At 36.5% G+C, this 17,912-nt stretch overlaps 1 protein-coding gene across 2 annotated transcripts in view; it reads left to right on the top strand.

Annotated features, from left to right (window-relative positions):
• The first annotated feature begins 2,253 nt into the window (after positions 1–2,253).
• The window catches only part of phyhiplb (phytanoyl-CoA 2-hydroxylase interacting protein-like b), a 29,797-nt gene continuing 14,138 nt past the window's right edge, over positions 2,254–17,912 (top strand). The window contains exon 1 of one of the 2 annotated variants that reach the window (XM_006630379.3): positions 2,254–2,720. In XM_006630379.3, coding sequence (XP_006630442.1) covers positions 2,615–2,720 — 106 coding nt within the window. In that variant the 5' untranslated portion in view covers positions 2,254–2,614. Of the gene's footprint in view, positions 2,721–14,352; positions 14,426–17,912 lie in introns of those variants that run through there. The other variant, XM_015346860.2, reaches the window with a different exon arrangement.

The raw sequence follows: 17,912 nt of genomic DNA on the forward strand, positions 1-17,912 counted from the left end.
TATAGTACTGTGTGCAGGAAAGGAAGTGTGGCTTACAAAGTTCTGTTGAAACAAACCACAATGGGACACTATTCCATGGTGGTTTGTGTACTATTGTGTACTCTGTGTGTATGGGAGTTAAAGATTTTTATCTATGTTCCTTAGAGTATATTCCACAAACAAAAACGTTCTAAAAAGTCAAATTATGACCCAGAGATCTGTCCCAGTCACCTCTGCTCAACCGTTTTTACAGTATGTATGTTTTGGTTAGTGGTGTTCATTTTTATTCTACTTTTGGAAGTCATATTGTAACTTTAATTAGCATACTTTTTAGTTATTTGCCCAGTCAAAAACTATTAAACATGCTTTTCTTATTGGTTGTTCCCAGAATGAAATAATCAATTTGACTTATTACCAAAATTCTAAGGGATGAGGGTGTTGTAATGCATTCTGATTATAATGTTTGGGGACTGTAATATTTATATGGCTTGTCAGAATTTCTTCTGTGGCTGTCCGCAATATTTCAGTGGGCAACGCTGCTTTAGACTTTAACAAGCAAAAAGACAGCATAAACTGTAAACTAAATTAAAAACGGTAAATATATATTTCTTTTTGTGAACCTTGGGAAGCTAAAAGTTGTACTTTTACTCATGGCTATACACAAGATCCTTAGTGACCAAACATTTAGTATAAATGTTGTTTAGTACTTTTGGTCTCTGTAATACATAATGCATATAGGAAGGAATGTACAATATAAAAATATCTGATAGTAAGAACAACACACTAGAAAAAAGCTACCTAAAAACCTTACAGTCTCAATATGACCTCTCTTGAATGTTTCATCTCTCTGTTAGACTCAGTGATCTTATGCGATCAGTGATCTTACACTATCTAGGTCTTGAAAGAATGTGGTTTGGTTACTTCATGGAGGAGAATATAACTATTTCCTACATTTAGTCCTCGTGATCAGAGACACTATGGCCCCTCTAATTCAAGTGAGTACCTATACAAACCAGATAGAACTTTACGTGTTAGAATGTGTCTGTGTCACTGAGAGGATGGGTTGTTTTTGTGTGCTTTGTGTTGAAAGAAAGTAGTTGAGCAGATTGCAGCAGTCATTCAGGTATTTTAGCTGAACATTTAAAACACATTCAAAAGCAGAAGTGAAAGAGTGGGTATCAAACCATTGCTCTGCCTAGCCCTCATCTTCTGGTTTCATCAACAGTTACAAAACTTGATAGATTCTTAGGTTACAGAAAGGTGATTTATGGGTTAATAATTAATATCATTAATTATTCTATTAAGCATTGTTGGTGCTGAACTAAACATGGATTTAATCTTGAAACAATTATAAGACTCAGTTTACTTTACTGTACTGTTTGTGCAGTTTCAATATGTCCCTCCAATGTACAGCAGGAAATGCACTGATAAAGCAGTGGGCAGAAGGCTCAAGAACGGAAAGATGTTTTTATGAAAACTAACCTTGTGAAATATCTGTAGTACTCCAATATAAACAATAATCTCTAAAAAGAAGCCGAAAACGTGCGTCAGATAAAGGGAAAATACAGAAAACTACACTCGTCTAGCTTTCCCGAGTCGCTGCCTGAGCTAGTTTTCTGATGTTGCCTGCTGCGGATATTCTGAAACGCTTCCCCTTGCATTGCGCCAGCTGTTGCTTTGTTGCAGAGGAGTGGATTGTAGGGAAAAATCGTTGTATTGGGGATTGGATTACATAACGAGAAGGTTAATTAGATAATACACATTCGTCTAAAAGCAATCGGCATCTAGGAGCCAAGTGTTATGTATCACAGATATGTGTTTTGTGACTTTCCTGGTTGGAAGAAGTTTCTAAATTCTGCTTGGTCACTGAGGACCTCTGTTCTTGCTGTGCCATCAACAATAAAGCCGTTGTCCAACGGAGTGTGGCGCGATGGCTTCAGAATAAATTAAATTTGGATCGGGAATTTCAGCACACAAAAGACGTGGTACTGCACAGTGCTTTCTACGAAAGAGGTTATTTTGTTTCCTGTGAAAACGAAAGGGTCAATTCCAAATGGTTGCACCTGGATTTCAACCACTAGCTATTGAAGAACCAAGGCATTTTTCCCTAACCCCCTTTACCTAAAAAAAATGGAAACTGTCTTGAAATTTGTTGGTGATGTTATTTCAGCGCTACACTGTTAAGGGAAGCTGTAGAGATTTAAAATGAGATTTAAATGGTGGGGGCAGGGTAATCTTGTTACATAAGAAGTCATCGAATTTACTGTTCATTCCCTGCTAATCCTTTATACAAGCTAGAGGCAGTATGAACACTTGTGGCTCGCAAGCAAGACGATAAATCATTAATATATAAACGCCCAATGAAGAACGATGACGGTGCGCTGTTTGTTTCTGCAAATTAAAAAGATTCAGCTTTCCTACATTTCTCCTCAGCCTCTCACGTTGCAGTAACAAATCAGCAGTGTGCTGGGCGTCCATGACGAGCCGCTGACGCTGCCTCAGCCTCCCCACTGGAAGAGGACCCGTAGAAAAGCAGAAAAAAACCCCGTAGACTGGAGACTCTATTCAAGGTGAAGGCTAGTCTTGTGGCACGGCGTTCAGAAATTGAAAGAGCAATCCACGTGAAACTGAAGACATGGAGGTCCCACGCATGGGACATAGCATAAGCAGTCCCACCAGCCCGTGTGAGGACATGATCAAGAATCTGAGCTTGGAGGCGATTCAGCTCTGTGACAGAGAAGGTAAGGTCGAGAGTATCACGGAACAGGATTCGGGCAGTGCTACAATACTCATTCCACGCGTTACTCGTCTTCAATGGTTAGCTGTACTCAGTAATAGGTGATCTGAGCACCGGTTTCCAAAAGAAAACCAGGGAATATACTCTACTGTACATCTTGCGGTTATTGCTTGATTTATTTAAATCCACAGAAGTTAAGTAATAGTCGTGAGCAAGCCTTCAGTTTTTAGCGAATCCATAACTCACGGTCTGTGTCGTCCCTTAGGTTTTGTTCCTGGCGTGGTTATACAGGCTCCTGAGTATTTTTTAAGGTGACTCAGGGTGCAGGATAGATTTCGTCGGTCACTGAATGTCATCAAAACGTCAGTGCTTTCCAGTAAACTGTCGAATGCCAAGATGAATAGTAGATGTAAGGTTCAAACCAGTATGGTAATTATAAAAATGAGATTCGTTCTTAATTGCTACAGAATAATTGTTGGTAGAACTGATGCGGTGTTTCAGCACCATGGACACTGGCGAGCTCTACAGAAGCCACTGGAAGGGGCTGCTTTGTAGAAGCTTTAAATTGATTGTTCAATACAAAAGCATATACATCGACATGCTTAAGACGTCGCAGCTCTCCTTTATTAAAATGGAGAAATAATGGAGTCTTAACATAGTTTCAAGCAGTTTTGACAAAGAGTACAGGCTCAGTGTATGAGCTTACGAAAATCGTGCTCTCTGTGAGATGATTTGCAGCAGGGCAGCATATATTATTAAACAGTTACGTGGTCGAAAATCGATATGCTGATTCAGTCTTGAAAGAGGACACATTAACTTAATTTGAGAGTTGAATAAAGTATGATGTTAAAACGACTAGGACATGGTAATTTGGTGTCGTATTAGTAGTTTCAAAATACATTTTCAAATCTTTGTCGTGCTTTTATTTTTGGATTTTTTCGTCTGCCGAATCTAAATCGTTGTCATTGAATGAAAGCTGAATTCGCTATAAAAGAATGAAAGCCGAGGTCAGCATCAGATCCCTTAAATATCTGACTTGCGTTGACTTTGTGATGTTTAGCACCATTGTGGTTTTGGCTTTAAAAGTAAAACATTCCCTTTATTCTCAGAATGGTCGAAACTAGAATGATATTTTTAGCTAAAGGCTAATCCACTCAATTAACCTTAAGTTGTAATAGGTGTCTATTTCCACATAAAGGCCTTTTCTAAAGATGGCTGCACCCATGATCGAAAAACGTGCACACAGCATCCACACCCTAGTGTTGTCAGTAATGAGGTGTCTCTCAGCTATTGCGGCAGAACAGGAGAAAAGAAGAACAAAGAAGTGTACTTCAACACAATTCATCTTTGTTTTTTTTATATAGTTTTATTCATGCTGATTTAGTATAAACAAGCCCCTTGAGAGAACAGACAGAAATATCTGATTTCAGTGAGATCCTGGTGTGGCTAAACAAACAGAACAATTTCTGCAACAAAATCATCTGTTTTCTAAATTATACTGAAGTCTGTAATATAATCTCAATTATCAAATTATATGAATCACAAGAATGGGGAAGAGAGAGAAACAGCACACATTCTCTTTCAGTTTTTTTCACAAATAATCGCTCACAGATATGTGTGATATCATGCTGTCTTTCTGGGGATGTTCCATTGGCTCTCAGTCTATTTTTATTTACTATTTCAAGCTCAAATGAAGCTTCATATGCAAAGTGAAAGTAAACCAGAAACAGTTCTGGAGCCTATAGATTTTAAAGAAAGTGCCAGTTGGTTTAAGAAAAATAAAGATGTCATTTTTGCTTAGTGGGAAAGATTATACTGTATGTTTCTGTTTTTCAGGAGTTACTATCTTCGTGCAGATTTGTCTGAAATATTTTCCCTAAACTGATGGTAATCTATGCCCACACACATATATACTGTAGCTAACCAGAGAACATATTAAACAATAAAGGAATATATTCAGCAGAATGCTAAGAATATGGTCTGAACAGATCAACAGCATTCCTAAAGGAATATACTGTAGTCTGCCCCCTGATATGTCACTTCTGAAAACATCTTAAGCATGACTTACCTTTCTATTATATTATTTAATTGACAAAAATATATTTGGATATTTCTTACTAAACATACTAATATAATAAATTAAATTGTCTCATAAGTCATGAATGAATATCAATGTATATTCCTTAGTTGGGATACGCTACATGCATTTGGAAATGGGCCATAATAATCTAAGCGTCTAGAGTCTGATATAATCACAAATGCTACAAATCATGGTGCAATCAATAAGCCAGCCAGTATTTTATCCTCTGCAGAAGTGTGTTTATAGGTAATCAGCAAATACTCTAAAATGAGTTTCCCATTTTTTTTCCCTCAGCACTGTCTATGTTCAAAGCACTCCAACAAAACATACCACACACACACATGCCCTTTTGTTTTTACAATGTACATCCTGCTGGAATGTTTTTCTGTGCTTAGCTTAAGAGTATAAACAATTCATAGTATATTGAGTATATTGCAGAGTACTCAGGGTCATCTTAAAAGGTGCTACTGCAGTTAAACGGTGTGTCGTCTTGTAGTTGTGTAGTTTGTCTGTATGTCCTTACAATAACAATCATCAACATCAAGAAATGTTGTATTTTAGTTTCCTCAGGGTGTTATACTTGGAGAGTTTCAGTGTAAACATCCTAGACAAGATTCATCTTTTTTTCTGGACCTCCTCAATAACATTTAAATGTTATTAAAGAAAACCAGCACTTTTGACTTAAAAGTCATTTTAAAACCTTAAACATTTTAATTAGATTTTAAAAACTAAGGTGTTCATAGACTAAGCATTGTTTTTAGTTAGTAATTTATCCCTGTGCTTATTCCTTGGTTGGCCAGTTTGCTGTGAAGCATTTGGTGCAGTCTGCTTTTGCCAGAAAGTCAAGTTCTGAAGGTCAGGTACTTGGTCTGGAAGCAAGCAATGCACAATTACTTAGGCCGCCTACTTTGTATTCGCTCCAACATCACCATAAGGTTACCCAGGGTTTCAGAAATTTTATTGTTAGCATAGAAAGTCAGAGCTACTGATAAACGAGAGGAATTTTCACTTTATTGAGTCTTCATTTGTTCATTACATAGCAAGGCCCTTGCAGTCTGATCTCTGAAGATCCCAGTGTAAAGGCACAGAAGGCACAGATTTATAGTGTTTATACAGGCAACTCTGTTTTCTAACTCTCAATCTGTGGTGACCTCTCGACAATTTTACTGTATGCTTTTCAAGTGAACGTAGCACTTGAAGAGTTTCAACCTCGGACCCTGGCTTAAAATTTGAATGTTAACATTTCTCCAGCTCTGCTTCCCATGTGAGTGTTTGTCCATCCGTTCATTTTCAAACCACTTAATCCAATACAGGGTCATGGGGGAGCAAGAGCCCCTTCACGTGTACTCAGTCACAGAGCATACTGACAGTACATCACAGGGCACACGCAGACACAGACACACACACTCACACCAGGGACAATTCTCCCAGAAGCTAATTAATCCACCAGCATGTCTTTGGACAAGTTGTGGAGGAAACTGGGGCACCTGGAGGAACCCCACACAAACACGGGAAGAACACACAGACTACATGCAGATAAAACCCCCGGTCGGAAATTGAACCCAGGGCCTCAGTGCTACATGGTGTACTATGTGTCACATACAGTAGCTAAATTTCACCTGCAGATGACCCCCAATTTGATGCCTAAAATAACATCTCCAATGTTAGATCACCTCAAGGTTCAGGTGAGAACATTAGATTGAGTTAAAGTAGGAATCAATCTTGGCTTCTTCACAATCTTCAGCACTTGATATACTGCATCAGAATGGAAGCTCTGTGGATTAGATTGTTTCGAGTGGCATCAGAGCTAATTGTTACAGTCTGTTTCTCTGGACAATGTTCATGAACTTATCCAGACACATTTTGTGTATTTGTATTTGAGAAAATAGACTGAAGGCATCAACATTAATCTTTTGTTCCTTTTCTGATTTGGTGCTTATGTCATTCAGATATCAGGTGTGACTTACTTGTACAGTCCTTTACAGCTAAACACTAAATGAGTTTCAGTACCTTTGCAAGCTTTTTGAATCAGAAGGACGGAATCAAGAGAAGACTTTCCTCTGCTGTTGCCAAACATTTCATGCTTCTGAAATTCCACCGTATAAATTACTGCTATTAAAACCTGTTAAATACTTTGAAATCTAGAGTAAAACATATCTTTGGAACGTTGTTGAACATTTTACAGTTTCACACTTTGTTCAGCAGTCGAAGTCGTTTCTTAGGTGAAGATAAAGAAATAGCTGTTGGTACTGTACGTGCATTACATTTGTATTTAATTCCAGTCCGAATGCAGATTAAGTGTGTATAAAAAAGATGTGACAGTTGTAGGCATCAGAGTTTCAGCAGTAGATTGGCGCTGTTAGCTATTTATACACTGCAAGTAGTTATCTAAGGTACCAAAAGCAAGGCTATTCATGAGCCCTTGCTTTCTCTTCTTTGTAATTGGTGACTTTCTCCGCTGCAATGCTTTTGGCTGACAACACTGGGGAGATGAATGTGGTGTATAGATTTCTCAGTCCAGCTGTGGCTGGGATTGTGTCAGGGGTAGGGACGACCATCTGCCACGGCTGCTATAGGAGAACAGAGCAAGGAATAAAGGGAATGATTTAACACAGACCATCAATTTATAAATGGCATACAATGAGCTTACACTTGATGGAAAACAAACTGCATCTTTAAAGGCATCATCCAAAAAAATAATGACCAGACATACAAGGCACTTCTTTTCCACAGAAAGAGCAGCAATAATTTTTAAATGAAAGGAATGTATTCTGTTTAAAACCCAACGTGCTTTTAGGGAACAAAAAATCTCCCAGTGAACTGGCTGGCCTTTTCATATTCATCACTTTTTTTTAAAACAGAGCGAATAAGCTATAATGGTTTGAGATCCAGTCGATAACGGGAAGTATTTATTCATCATTTTAAACTCAAGTCTGTAACTCCACATAAAGGAAAGACGTAGTGCAGATAATGAAAAGGTGAAAGTGTTGAACTGTGTACCTCTGATTAAAAAAATTGTAATATGTATCTCTGATAATGTATAAATGCACATTTTGCTTGTAACCTTAAGAACAAAATGTAGGAAGATAAAAACAATTTAAATAATTAGACTAATAGTGCTATTCAGTAAATTCTACAGAATAGTATTATACTTTACTTGTGCCATTATGTAGTTTTTGCATTGCTTCATATTAGAATCAAAATAGTTGTAAAAATATTATCATATATTATCTAAGAAGCAAATAAAAAACAAATAACATTATCTCAAGACGTGTTTATATTTTAAATGACTAAACTATGACTTATACATTTTTTCTGCTGCTTAAAGAACAGTGACAAACTGAGATGAAAAATCAAAAACAGTGTTTAAATAAGGCGTGTGTTGTGAGAAGATGTTAAACATCGGTGGCCATCTGTCAAAAACAATTTATGCCATCAAAAATGTAATGTACATATGATGCTGGATTCAGAAAAGTTTTCATTAAAAAAAACTTTTACCCATGGAGTTAGTCATAGGGGCCTCTGCACTTCAGTTATATGTATTTTACAAAAGTATGTAAAACATGTTGTCTTTTACTTCTGCAGTTTTTTACATTTTGTAACTCATTTGCCCATTTAAAAAAATCTATAATGCATCTTCTGTATTTACTTTACAAAATAAGAAGCATAAAGTATTTCAGTGAGATGTTAATATTAGCAGCATCATTTCACACTCAGCATGTGTCTCTCACGCCTGCCTAATCAAACAAAGCAGAGCTTTTGAAAGGCCTGTACCCCACTGGCTTTTTATTGTACATGATTCAGTGCTGTTCTTTTCAAAGGGTTACTTAACATGTGCACTGTTTCCAGATATTATCAGATTATTTGTTTAGAATTATCTGGCAACATGTTCTGTATGTTTTTAGGCACTGATACTTATACCAAAAAAGCATTACAGGGTACTGTATTTTGAATTACGTGTTTCTGATTTGTGTACTCATTTACAAGTAAAATATCTCCATCCCACCCTTCTTATGTGCACATTTTGATGTTTTGCAAGTGAAAGTGCATTGTGGAACTTTGGTCCTCTCAGTATAATTCTGTTTTCTGAAGGGAAAGAGAAAGATGTTAAGTGACAGAATATAAGTTAAGATAAACGCAGCACCTGTGAATAAAAAAAATGCTCCTGTGTGTGTTTTTTGAAGATTTGTGTCTCTAATTATCACTCTATACTTGAGATCCTCTGAGTAAGTTTTGAATTATGGATGTTCATTTGGGAAGTGGAAACTTTAATTTTAAACAACACCGCAAAATGATTACAATGAACTTTAAAAAGACCTTATTTTGGAAGAATACTATTTTAATAATGGGCTTACTGTACGCACAGCAGTATTGACCAGTTCAGCTGTAAAAGACTGGTCATTCAGAAATTTTTTTTTTGACATACTGAATCATTTCTCAATGGGGTTCAAGATTGATATTTAAGTACATTGATTTTCCTTTTCTTCCTTAGAGTCAAAACAAGAGTTGGAACGAAAATAAGAATGAATCTCCAAACCAATTAGATATTGCCTTTGGAACACAAAGTCTCTCTTAGCTTTGATGCCACACATTTCTTTTTTCCTGCTGAAAGCTCTCATGTTCTCTGGCAAAGGGACAGAGCCATAGAACTGCCCTTTCCCTGTGTCTGGATGATTTTTTTTGTCAGCGTGTTAATAAGCTTGAGTAAATAACCTCTTGATGTTCTCTTGCTGTGATTCTACTCCTATCATTGCGTTGGCAAATGGCACTCTCAGAAATGTAGAGCCGATGACCTCAGCTTCAGGGGAGGCAGCATGATTTGAATTACCTCCAAATGTGTGGTGAAGTGGGTTGGGTTACTCATCCAGTACTGGGCACATAATGTATAATTATCAATAAAGGATATTTGCTAATATATAAAAATAGATAAACGTAGATATAATATTAAAGAATTATTAAAATTCAGATTTCATTTTTGTTAAGAACTTTTGAAAGAAGGTAGAATCTGTGTGATTTGGAAAGTAAGTTTTATGTCTACAGAACAGCAAGAGTGATAATCATATCTTGAAAGACATCTGCAGCTCACTTTACTCTGTCAGTGTGCTTTTCACCTCTACCCTTGCAAAGTGAGTTAATAAGACACTGAAGGTTTCACTACATTTCAATAACACAGTAACCTTTTAATTTTAAGAACTACCTAAGCAGCATTTGGTTCTCGAGACCCTGATATTACATTTCCAGATATAGAGAAAACCTGCAGTCTGGTCATTTAAAACTAAAACTACAAAAAAGAGAAACTAAGTCATTCCGAACACCAGTGCGTTCAGCGCAATATTTTGCTTTCTTAAATCATTCTCTGTAGTGTGTAGTTCATGAAAGATCACTGGTTCACTCTGAAACAATGAAATAGTTAATGTTATTATTGTAATTATTGCCTACACAATAGTCAAACAAGCTTGCATTCTCTGTTAAAAGTGAGTTTAAGTACCCATTATTAAAAAGTCGTGTAGAAAAATTACATTAGCATTATTCAGTCCTGTGATTCACCTTGCCTTTTCACCAAGTGTGTCAGTGAATACATTTGCATAATGAACAGCTACTTTTGTTATCATTCTTTAACAAAAAAGCACTTGCAAAAAGTACAATCATAATAAGAACAAAACTTGTATGTACTGTATAATATGAAGTCTTAGGTACAGAGTTTCAAAATAATTGCTGTTATTTATAGGAGCTGTAATATTATTTTCAGTGCTAAATTGAATTGATGATAACTTTGCCAAAATACTGCAAGAGTACAAGACACGATACAACATTTTCACCAGAAGTTGCATTCTTATTTGTGGGATTTCCTGCACTATAGACTAGATGTTTTTTCTGCTATTTATCTCAGCAGGTTCCCTCTAACATGTAGTAATAATGGCAAGCTGATTCCTTCAGCTGGATAATGGGTTGTACATTTATACAATTTAAATGAATAAAAAAACAATTTTTTTTTAAATGTCAGCAAGGCTACATTTCCAGTTTGTCTACAACAGTAAATAATATCCACATTCTAATGTTTTTGAAAAACATAATACAATGAAAAATTACAGTTTAATAATAAACCAACAGTTCTTTTTATTTAGGGGCAAAATAAATAACTTGCAAAATATTACTGCAAATGACTGCTTACTTTGGTTTTAATACTTAAGTCTTCATTTATAGGCTAGGTATTTCAATGTGCTTTGCAAAAAAGGTTTTTAGTAAGCTGTGGTTCTTAAAAACCCATGTGCTACCAAGACAGAATGAGGAAGTGTAGGCAAACTGCTTTGACCCCACTCACTTTCGAATTGCTGGTGTTTTTTAACACGTCACTTGCAACACAGCAGCATGCAAGAGGTGCCGCGCTGATTGAAGGTCAGGCATGTACAGTACCTCACTCAGAAACGGGCCTACATGTACTCATAAGGCAGACAGTCATAAGCTCATAAGAACATAAGAAAAGTTAAAAACAAGAGGAGGCTAATTGGCCAATCTAACCTTTTAGGTATTCAGTAATCGATTGATCCATTGAGCTGACAGAAGCCAGGGTATTGGCTTCAACCACATGGTAGGGGAGCTTGTTCCATATTCCCAGAAATCTTTGGGAAAGGAAATGCCTGCCGTTCTTGGTCTTAAATGAACTTCCATGTGGTTCCTGTTGTGTCCACTGGTTCGTATTTCACTGTTGGCCATGGTCTCTGTGACCCTGAGAGCCATGACTACTCACACCCTACACTCAGCCAAGTCTGCTCCACTGCCTGGGAAATCCCAGTCACAGTCGACTAGTGACAAGATCCAGGCTCGAATCCGAAATCACAGACCTCAACCTGTGCATGAGCCAGCATTTTTACCAGGTTGAGTGAGACCCCATGAACCCATTTAAATGTTACAGAGAAGGAAAATAAATTATTTTTTTCTGAGTACTTTTCCAGGAGCATACACACTTAAATCAGAACACTTACACTGCTTCTGAAATCTTTTTAAAAAATCATATTCCCAAACACATTTTATAAAACTCTGTATGTCCTCTGGGATACTGCATTTATAATTGCCTTGAACTAAACCAATGTGTCAGCTTTATTAATGTGATGGGTTTTTGCTCATGGGATTTCACTGGAAAATGTAATCATATTCATTGTAATTTTAACTATTAATTAAACTGGGTGATGTTAATTACTGCTCCCCAAGATATTGTAGAAACTCGTTTTCAAAATGTATTTTAAAAAGTATTTGAAGGAAAGCAGATCAGTTAAATGTTTATGTGTTTTTTATTTTCCAGTGTACTTTTCCAGCGCAAGAAGAGGCAGGTCTTAATGCCAAGAAAACAATCAATCTCAAGGAAAAACCAGTTATGTTTCAGTTTTCAGGGGGTCATCTTACAGCACAACAGTGCTGTGGGCTTCAGAAGCAGTCCATTGAAGTGGAACGGATCTTCCACTAATAGAGAATCAGTGTGTTTTAAGTTGAATTACTCATATTTTCCAGGGTAAATTAAGTATTCAGGGAACACATGAGTGTGCAACTACAATTGTACCCTACAATGAAGTGTCTCTCACTGAATACATCAATAGACAATGTTTTAAAAGCAGTTATTTTTCATTCTGCAACTTCTCATGTTTTCATTAAGTATATTACATGTATTATGTAAACTCAGAACTTGTGTGAATTACTAATTACAAATAAGATTATGAACCCTGATCGTGTTAAATTGCCTGTTCTGCAGAAATTGCCTGTTCTGATTATCTGGTGGGATGGAGTTTAGTCATTCTCAAAAAAACATAATGCTGTTCGTCGCCATTTTGCCTTGTCAATCTGTATCACACTCAGTTAAGACTTAGAATAAAGGATCATATATAATAAGCTTATTATTTCTCTTTGTTGTATGAAAATGTATAAAGTAATCCAAGAGAATTCTAAATCAGATATAAAATGATTAAATATATGTAAACTTACCATTAATGTACAATCTTATATTGAACTGATGGGTTTAACTACTGTTTCTTAAGTATTGGTAATGTAAAATGAGTGCTCTAATTCTGTTTATTGTCCTCCAGAAGCAGACAATCAAATTACTGGAACTAGAAAGATGCACTTTTTTATTACTTTTATTATCTTTTCTAATACACGGTTCTCCTTTTTAGAAATATTACTATTAATCAGAAAAACACTGTAAAAATCAGATCTCATAATTGTTACTTAATTGTTTCCTATATTATGAGATTTGGGTATGCTATAAAATTATCTGAAAATATTTGTGTTTTCTCATGTCTTTTCCAACAGCTTGCATACATATCCGGTCTAATCCCATTGTTTTTCTTTTTCTTATGCAAGAGAAACGTGTATCATCTAGTACATTCAAGTCACAATTTGTGTGCTGGAAAAGACCCACACACTCCTAGGTGATTTGAATACATTAGTTAAATCATACTTTACTATGTTACAAAGAATGTTTAGGTTTATGGTTCTCGAATATTTTATTGCATTGATACTGCACAGCTTTTGCTGACTTTTTTTGATGACTCGGCATAATAAGAAAGTTTATAGCAGTTAATTTACTTACTGTATGATTCAGAAGGGAAAAATAAAGCTGAAACATTTACATTTTAAGAAAAGCCTTTTTTTCTCTTTTACTCTTATGTAGTTTACAACTGTTTTATATTTAAAAGGACAGAAAAATATTTAAACAAGGTATTATGTAAAGTGACAATGATCAGATCTTAGTAAACTGATATAATGATGACTCACATTGGTATTAAGAAGAACTAGCCCCACAGATATTAAGAGAACAGTGTCGTTCTCAGCTTTGAAATGCAAGTTTTCATAACAGACCACCTTAAATTTCTACCGATCTGATTTTTACTGTTTTTTTTCTGATTATGAGATAATGTGTCATTGCAAATTATGTAACCCCTTTAAATATATTTCCTAAACTGAACTATAACTGTATCGGTCTGCTGCATAGTTATAAGTACAGTATTGCAACAGAGTCGAGTTCTTGAGGTTGTGCCCTCGCAGCTCCCACCCCAGTTCGTCCTTCCGCCTCATGGCCTCAACCCCGGGTCTCCGACGTCGCTCAACAGGGGTCTTGTCGGCTGAGCTAAAGACGATCTTCCTCAGCCCGGGCGGCCAAGATCCATGTTATGCGCAGGGGCGTATTCGTTACAATATGTCAATTTAAAAGTGCAATAGGTTTCACTTCATGTTTACACTGTAAAACGGGGGGAAATTACGTGTTTTTCGTAACTTGTATGCTTAATGGTACGGGTCTCGGGTAATATCGCAAATGTTCACTGCGGGTTAAAACTGGACAAATCGAACCCGAAAAACATTTCCACCACTCTATATTTTTTTGCATTATACTGTTATGTTAGGCAAATTCTTTATATATATACCACCGTGAAAAGAAAGTATTTTTTTTAAACACAGTCTGCTTAAGCAATTGACAATCTTCATTTCTGGTAAGAATCACTGCTTTAAAATTACGTTAATTCAAAGCGTACCTTCCCTAGTTCTTCCGGGTCGTAGGTGAGGCGGTCGGCGTGATCTTAACGGTTGAAACGTGAAGAGTGTTCGGTTGGTTGAAGGACAAATCCTTGTTTCCTACGACGGTAATATGATGGGGAGGGAGAATATCATCTCTGGAACTTTCTAAAGAAATGTACCCATGTCATCGCAAAAAAAATATGTGATGTTCCCATGTCATGCATTTGTTGAAACATTATTGTGGCACGATGGCATTTTGATTTTACAGTGAAGTTGATGTGCGAACAAATTCTTCTTTTTCTTTCCGAACGTGTATTAAACACTTGTTTAATAGTAGTATAATAAACGAAAGAGGGTGCATTAGTATGATTGCTTTATTATTAATAACTATCGACTGTATCCAGCCTATACAGAAAGCGCAGTAATGCCAGACAAAATACGTACTAATCTCGGTGACAATACTTCAGTAGTTAAGAGCTGCAGTATCTCGGCATTTCATTAACTACTTTGTTGCTAATTAAAAGACTCTTAAGTTATTCAGGAAGTGTGTACCCGATGTTTTCAACCTTTGCGCTTGCTTATGCCACGCGGCAATGTGCCCTACTTCACCATTAAACGACTCAAGACATCCTCCATATTCCGTGTCATATATCACATTCCTACTTTGAATTGTCACAGCGTTTTACTTCTTTGGAAACCAGCCGACACAACAGTCGCTTAAGCCTTTTTAAATTTATGTTCAATAGTGGGTAGGATTTATTTGGACAGAAAACGTTGAGCTCAGCAATTACCCCTCCAACTCATTGCATTTTTTTTTTCATTGTTAAGCGTTGGTTGATTTGTCTTTTCCCAATCATCACGCACGGGTTTAAAAAACGGCATGACTTTCATTCTCTCCTGGATTTTGCTGGTGTAGTATGGAGCCGCACAGTCCAGGGAACATGAACTGGGAAAAAAAGCATATTTGCGAGAAGCGCCAACTCGGTCGTCTCTTTTTCGGGAGCCCGGGAACTGAACTAGTCATGGCCACCCTTTCTGAACTAAGGTTTCTAAACTAAGAATTTTCTTTAAGATGTTATTGAGATGCTGTCTGTATTAGGGTGCATGACTCATAACATGAAGGTTTCACGGACCTTCCAGCAGTGATCATGTGCACAAAAAGAGCATCTGTCACTGACGGGCTAAATGAAACTTTCAGTGTAAACGCATTTAATGTTACCGGTTTTCACATTTGTGTAATTTACAAAACATCACTTTGGAGTGCTGCTGCCGCCCTCGTTTTATCACACTGTACTATGTTTTCATTTTACATGAGTTTACTTTTGGGGTTCTTTGGCAGGTAATTCAGGAGCGTTACAACCGCAGTAGGTGAGGGAAACGCGTTTTAGGTCTGCAGTTTGTCATGATCAGATTGCTTTAGAAATTTAATATCGCCAAAAATGTTTTTGTCTTTTAAAATGTTATCTCCTTCAGCTCAGAACAGATTGCATTTAAGATTGATTAAGGTGGTGGCTGGAATCAATTTTGCTGCCAATGCCTAAGAATGCATGCTGCATATAGGAAGGGCAGTGAAAGAGCAAATCTCTTAAAGAACTGTGTTCCATTGTATGGTGAAGGCACAAGCAGAAGACCAATAAAGTATTATTTTTTGGCCTGATAAATGAGATGTCTGGATTACTCTAATTTGCTTGTTTGCAGCAGTAGACATGTTCTTTGCAGTGAATGGTTGCTATCCAATACTGACACCTTGTAAGACACTTTTTTGGGGTACGCAAGTGGAAATGTCGGCCTGCAGAATGTGATTTCAGAATACAGGGACATCAAGATGAGCTGCAAAGTTCGATGGAATGAAAACCTTTGTGCCGAACAGTGTATAGTGGTGTTCTGTATTTGACAGGGTGACCTTTATGTTCCTTCAGGTTTCATTGTATTGGCTCACTATGAGAGGAACACAGGTAGTGAGCATCACTTATATTTCGTTGTAACTAGTCTGACAAAATTTTATTTTGAAGGCTGGATGTCCCTCGTTTATAACTTATACAATGCAGGGTGTCAAGCCTTTCTTGCATTCTTCTTGCTTTTACAGTTTGGGTTAATTTTACCCTTGAATGAATGGAATAAAGCATGTTTTTTTTTTTACATTTCCTGTTGGGTGATAGACATTTCATTAACACATTGATCAGGCATTACAGAAATAGATACTGTAATTCCTCTGTTAAGTACTGTATGTTAATAGCCATTTTCTGAATTTTTGGCATTCTGATTGTTAAATAGGACCCTTGTTGTGGTTTAAGACTGTAATTTGAAAACTTGTAGAATACAGATGGGCTTTGTCTTCATATTACTGTGTGCTATTCTACTGTTGCTTAGTCTGTAAGCCCAGTTTCATGGGAATGCTTGATACAGAAGGTGATCATGTCTGTTTACTGTAATTGAGGGTGTTAGAATGGGTATTGAGGGCAGTTATCCTATTTAGGCTTTTTATGCTTGAGAAAAGCTCAAATTGCCATCTAGTTGTTGAATCTCTATAACTGAGGTTTGTAAAAGGACAAACCATAATACTGAGGTTGAAACTGAGGGTATATTTTAATGCATGTGATGAAAATAGTAATGCTTACAGTTTTGAAACAAAGGATGTACAGTATGACTGTCCAATTCCCAGGCTTTCCATGAAAAATGCAAATTTGACATTATCTGAAGACATTAGTGATTTTTCTGTTGCTGGGTTTTATATTCACTGTTGTTTTTGTTTGTTCATATTATCTTATAATATATATGTACATGACACAATAGTGCATGTTAAAATACAATAATCTTTTGTTTTATATTCCATGACACTGTCAGCTTCATGCTGGGCAAGGCAGATAACGTCATAGCATAGGTCCTCCTGGGCAGTAATATCTAACATAATAAGTCATTATTTGAACAAAAAGTTTTAGTAAGATTAAAGATCTATACTGTACATTCATATAGTGTGTTGTATTCAGTATTCTGACCATTGCACATTTTGTTGCTTTAAAGCTTGAAGACATGACTCTTCGAGTAGCAATTACAATTTGTTATATTCACAACCTACTGCACACATTCAAAGCAAACAAAAATAAGGAATGAGATAATATGACCAAAAAAAGGAAAGGTCACAATTCCATAAATATTCAAACCTGCTGTGTTAAATTAATATAGGAGCGCATAATTACCCTAACAAGCCACACACTTAGTTGAGTGGCATTTTTCAAGGTGCATTAATAGTGGTTCTCCTGACTCTCAGATTAAAACACCTGTCATTGTGAGGTTCCTTGGTGAGGTAGTGAATTTCAAGCAAAGACTCAACCATGAAGACTAAGGAGCTTTCAAAGCAAGCCAGGGATATACAGTAGTCATTGAGAATTACACCTCAAGAGAATATACAAAGAATATCTAAGTCTTTGAATATCCCTGTAAGCAGGGTATTTTAATCATTATGAAATGGAAGGTGCAACGTTCTGCCTAGACACAGTCTTTCCAAATCACAGCTGGGCAATATCTACAGAGGTTGTCTGTATGACAGGGTAATCCATCTCAAATATTGTATGGGGTTTGCAACAAAGCATTTAAGTTATACTGCAGATGTTG

The sequence above is a fragment of the Lepisosteus oculatus genome, chromosome 4, assembly GCF_040954835.1.
Source record: "Lepisosteus oculatus isolate fLepOcu1 chromosome 4, fLepOcu1.hap2, whole genome shotgun sequence".
Classification (NCBI taxonomy): Eukaryota; Metazoa; Chordata; class Actinopteri; order Semionotiformes; family Lepisosteidae; genus Lepisosteus; species Lepisosteus oculatus.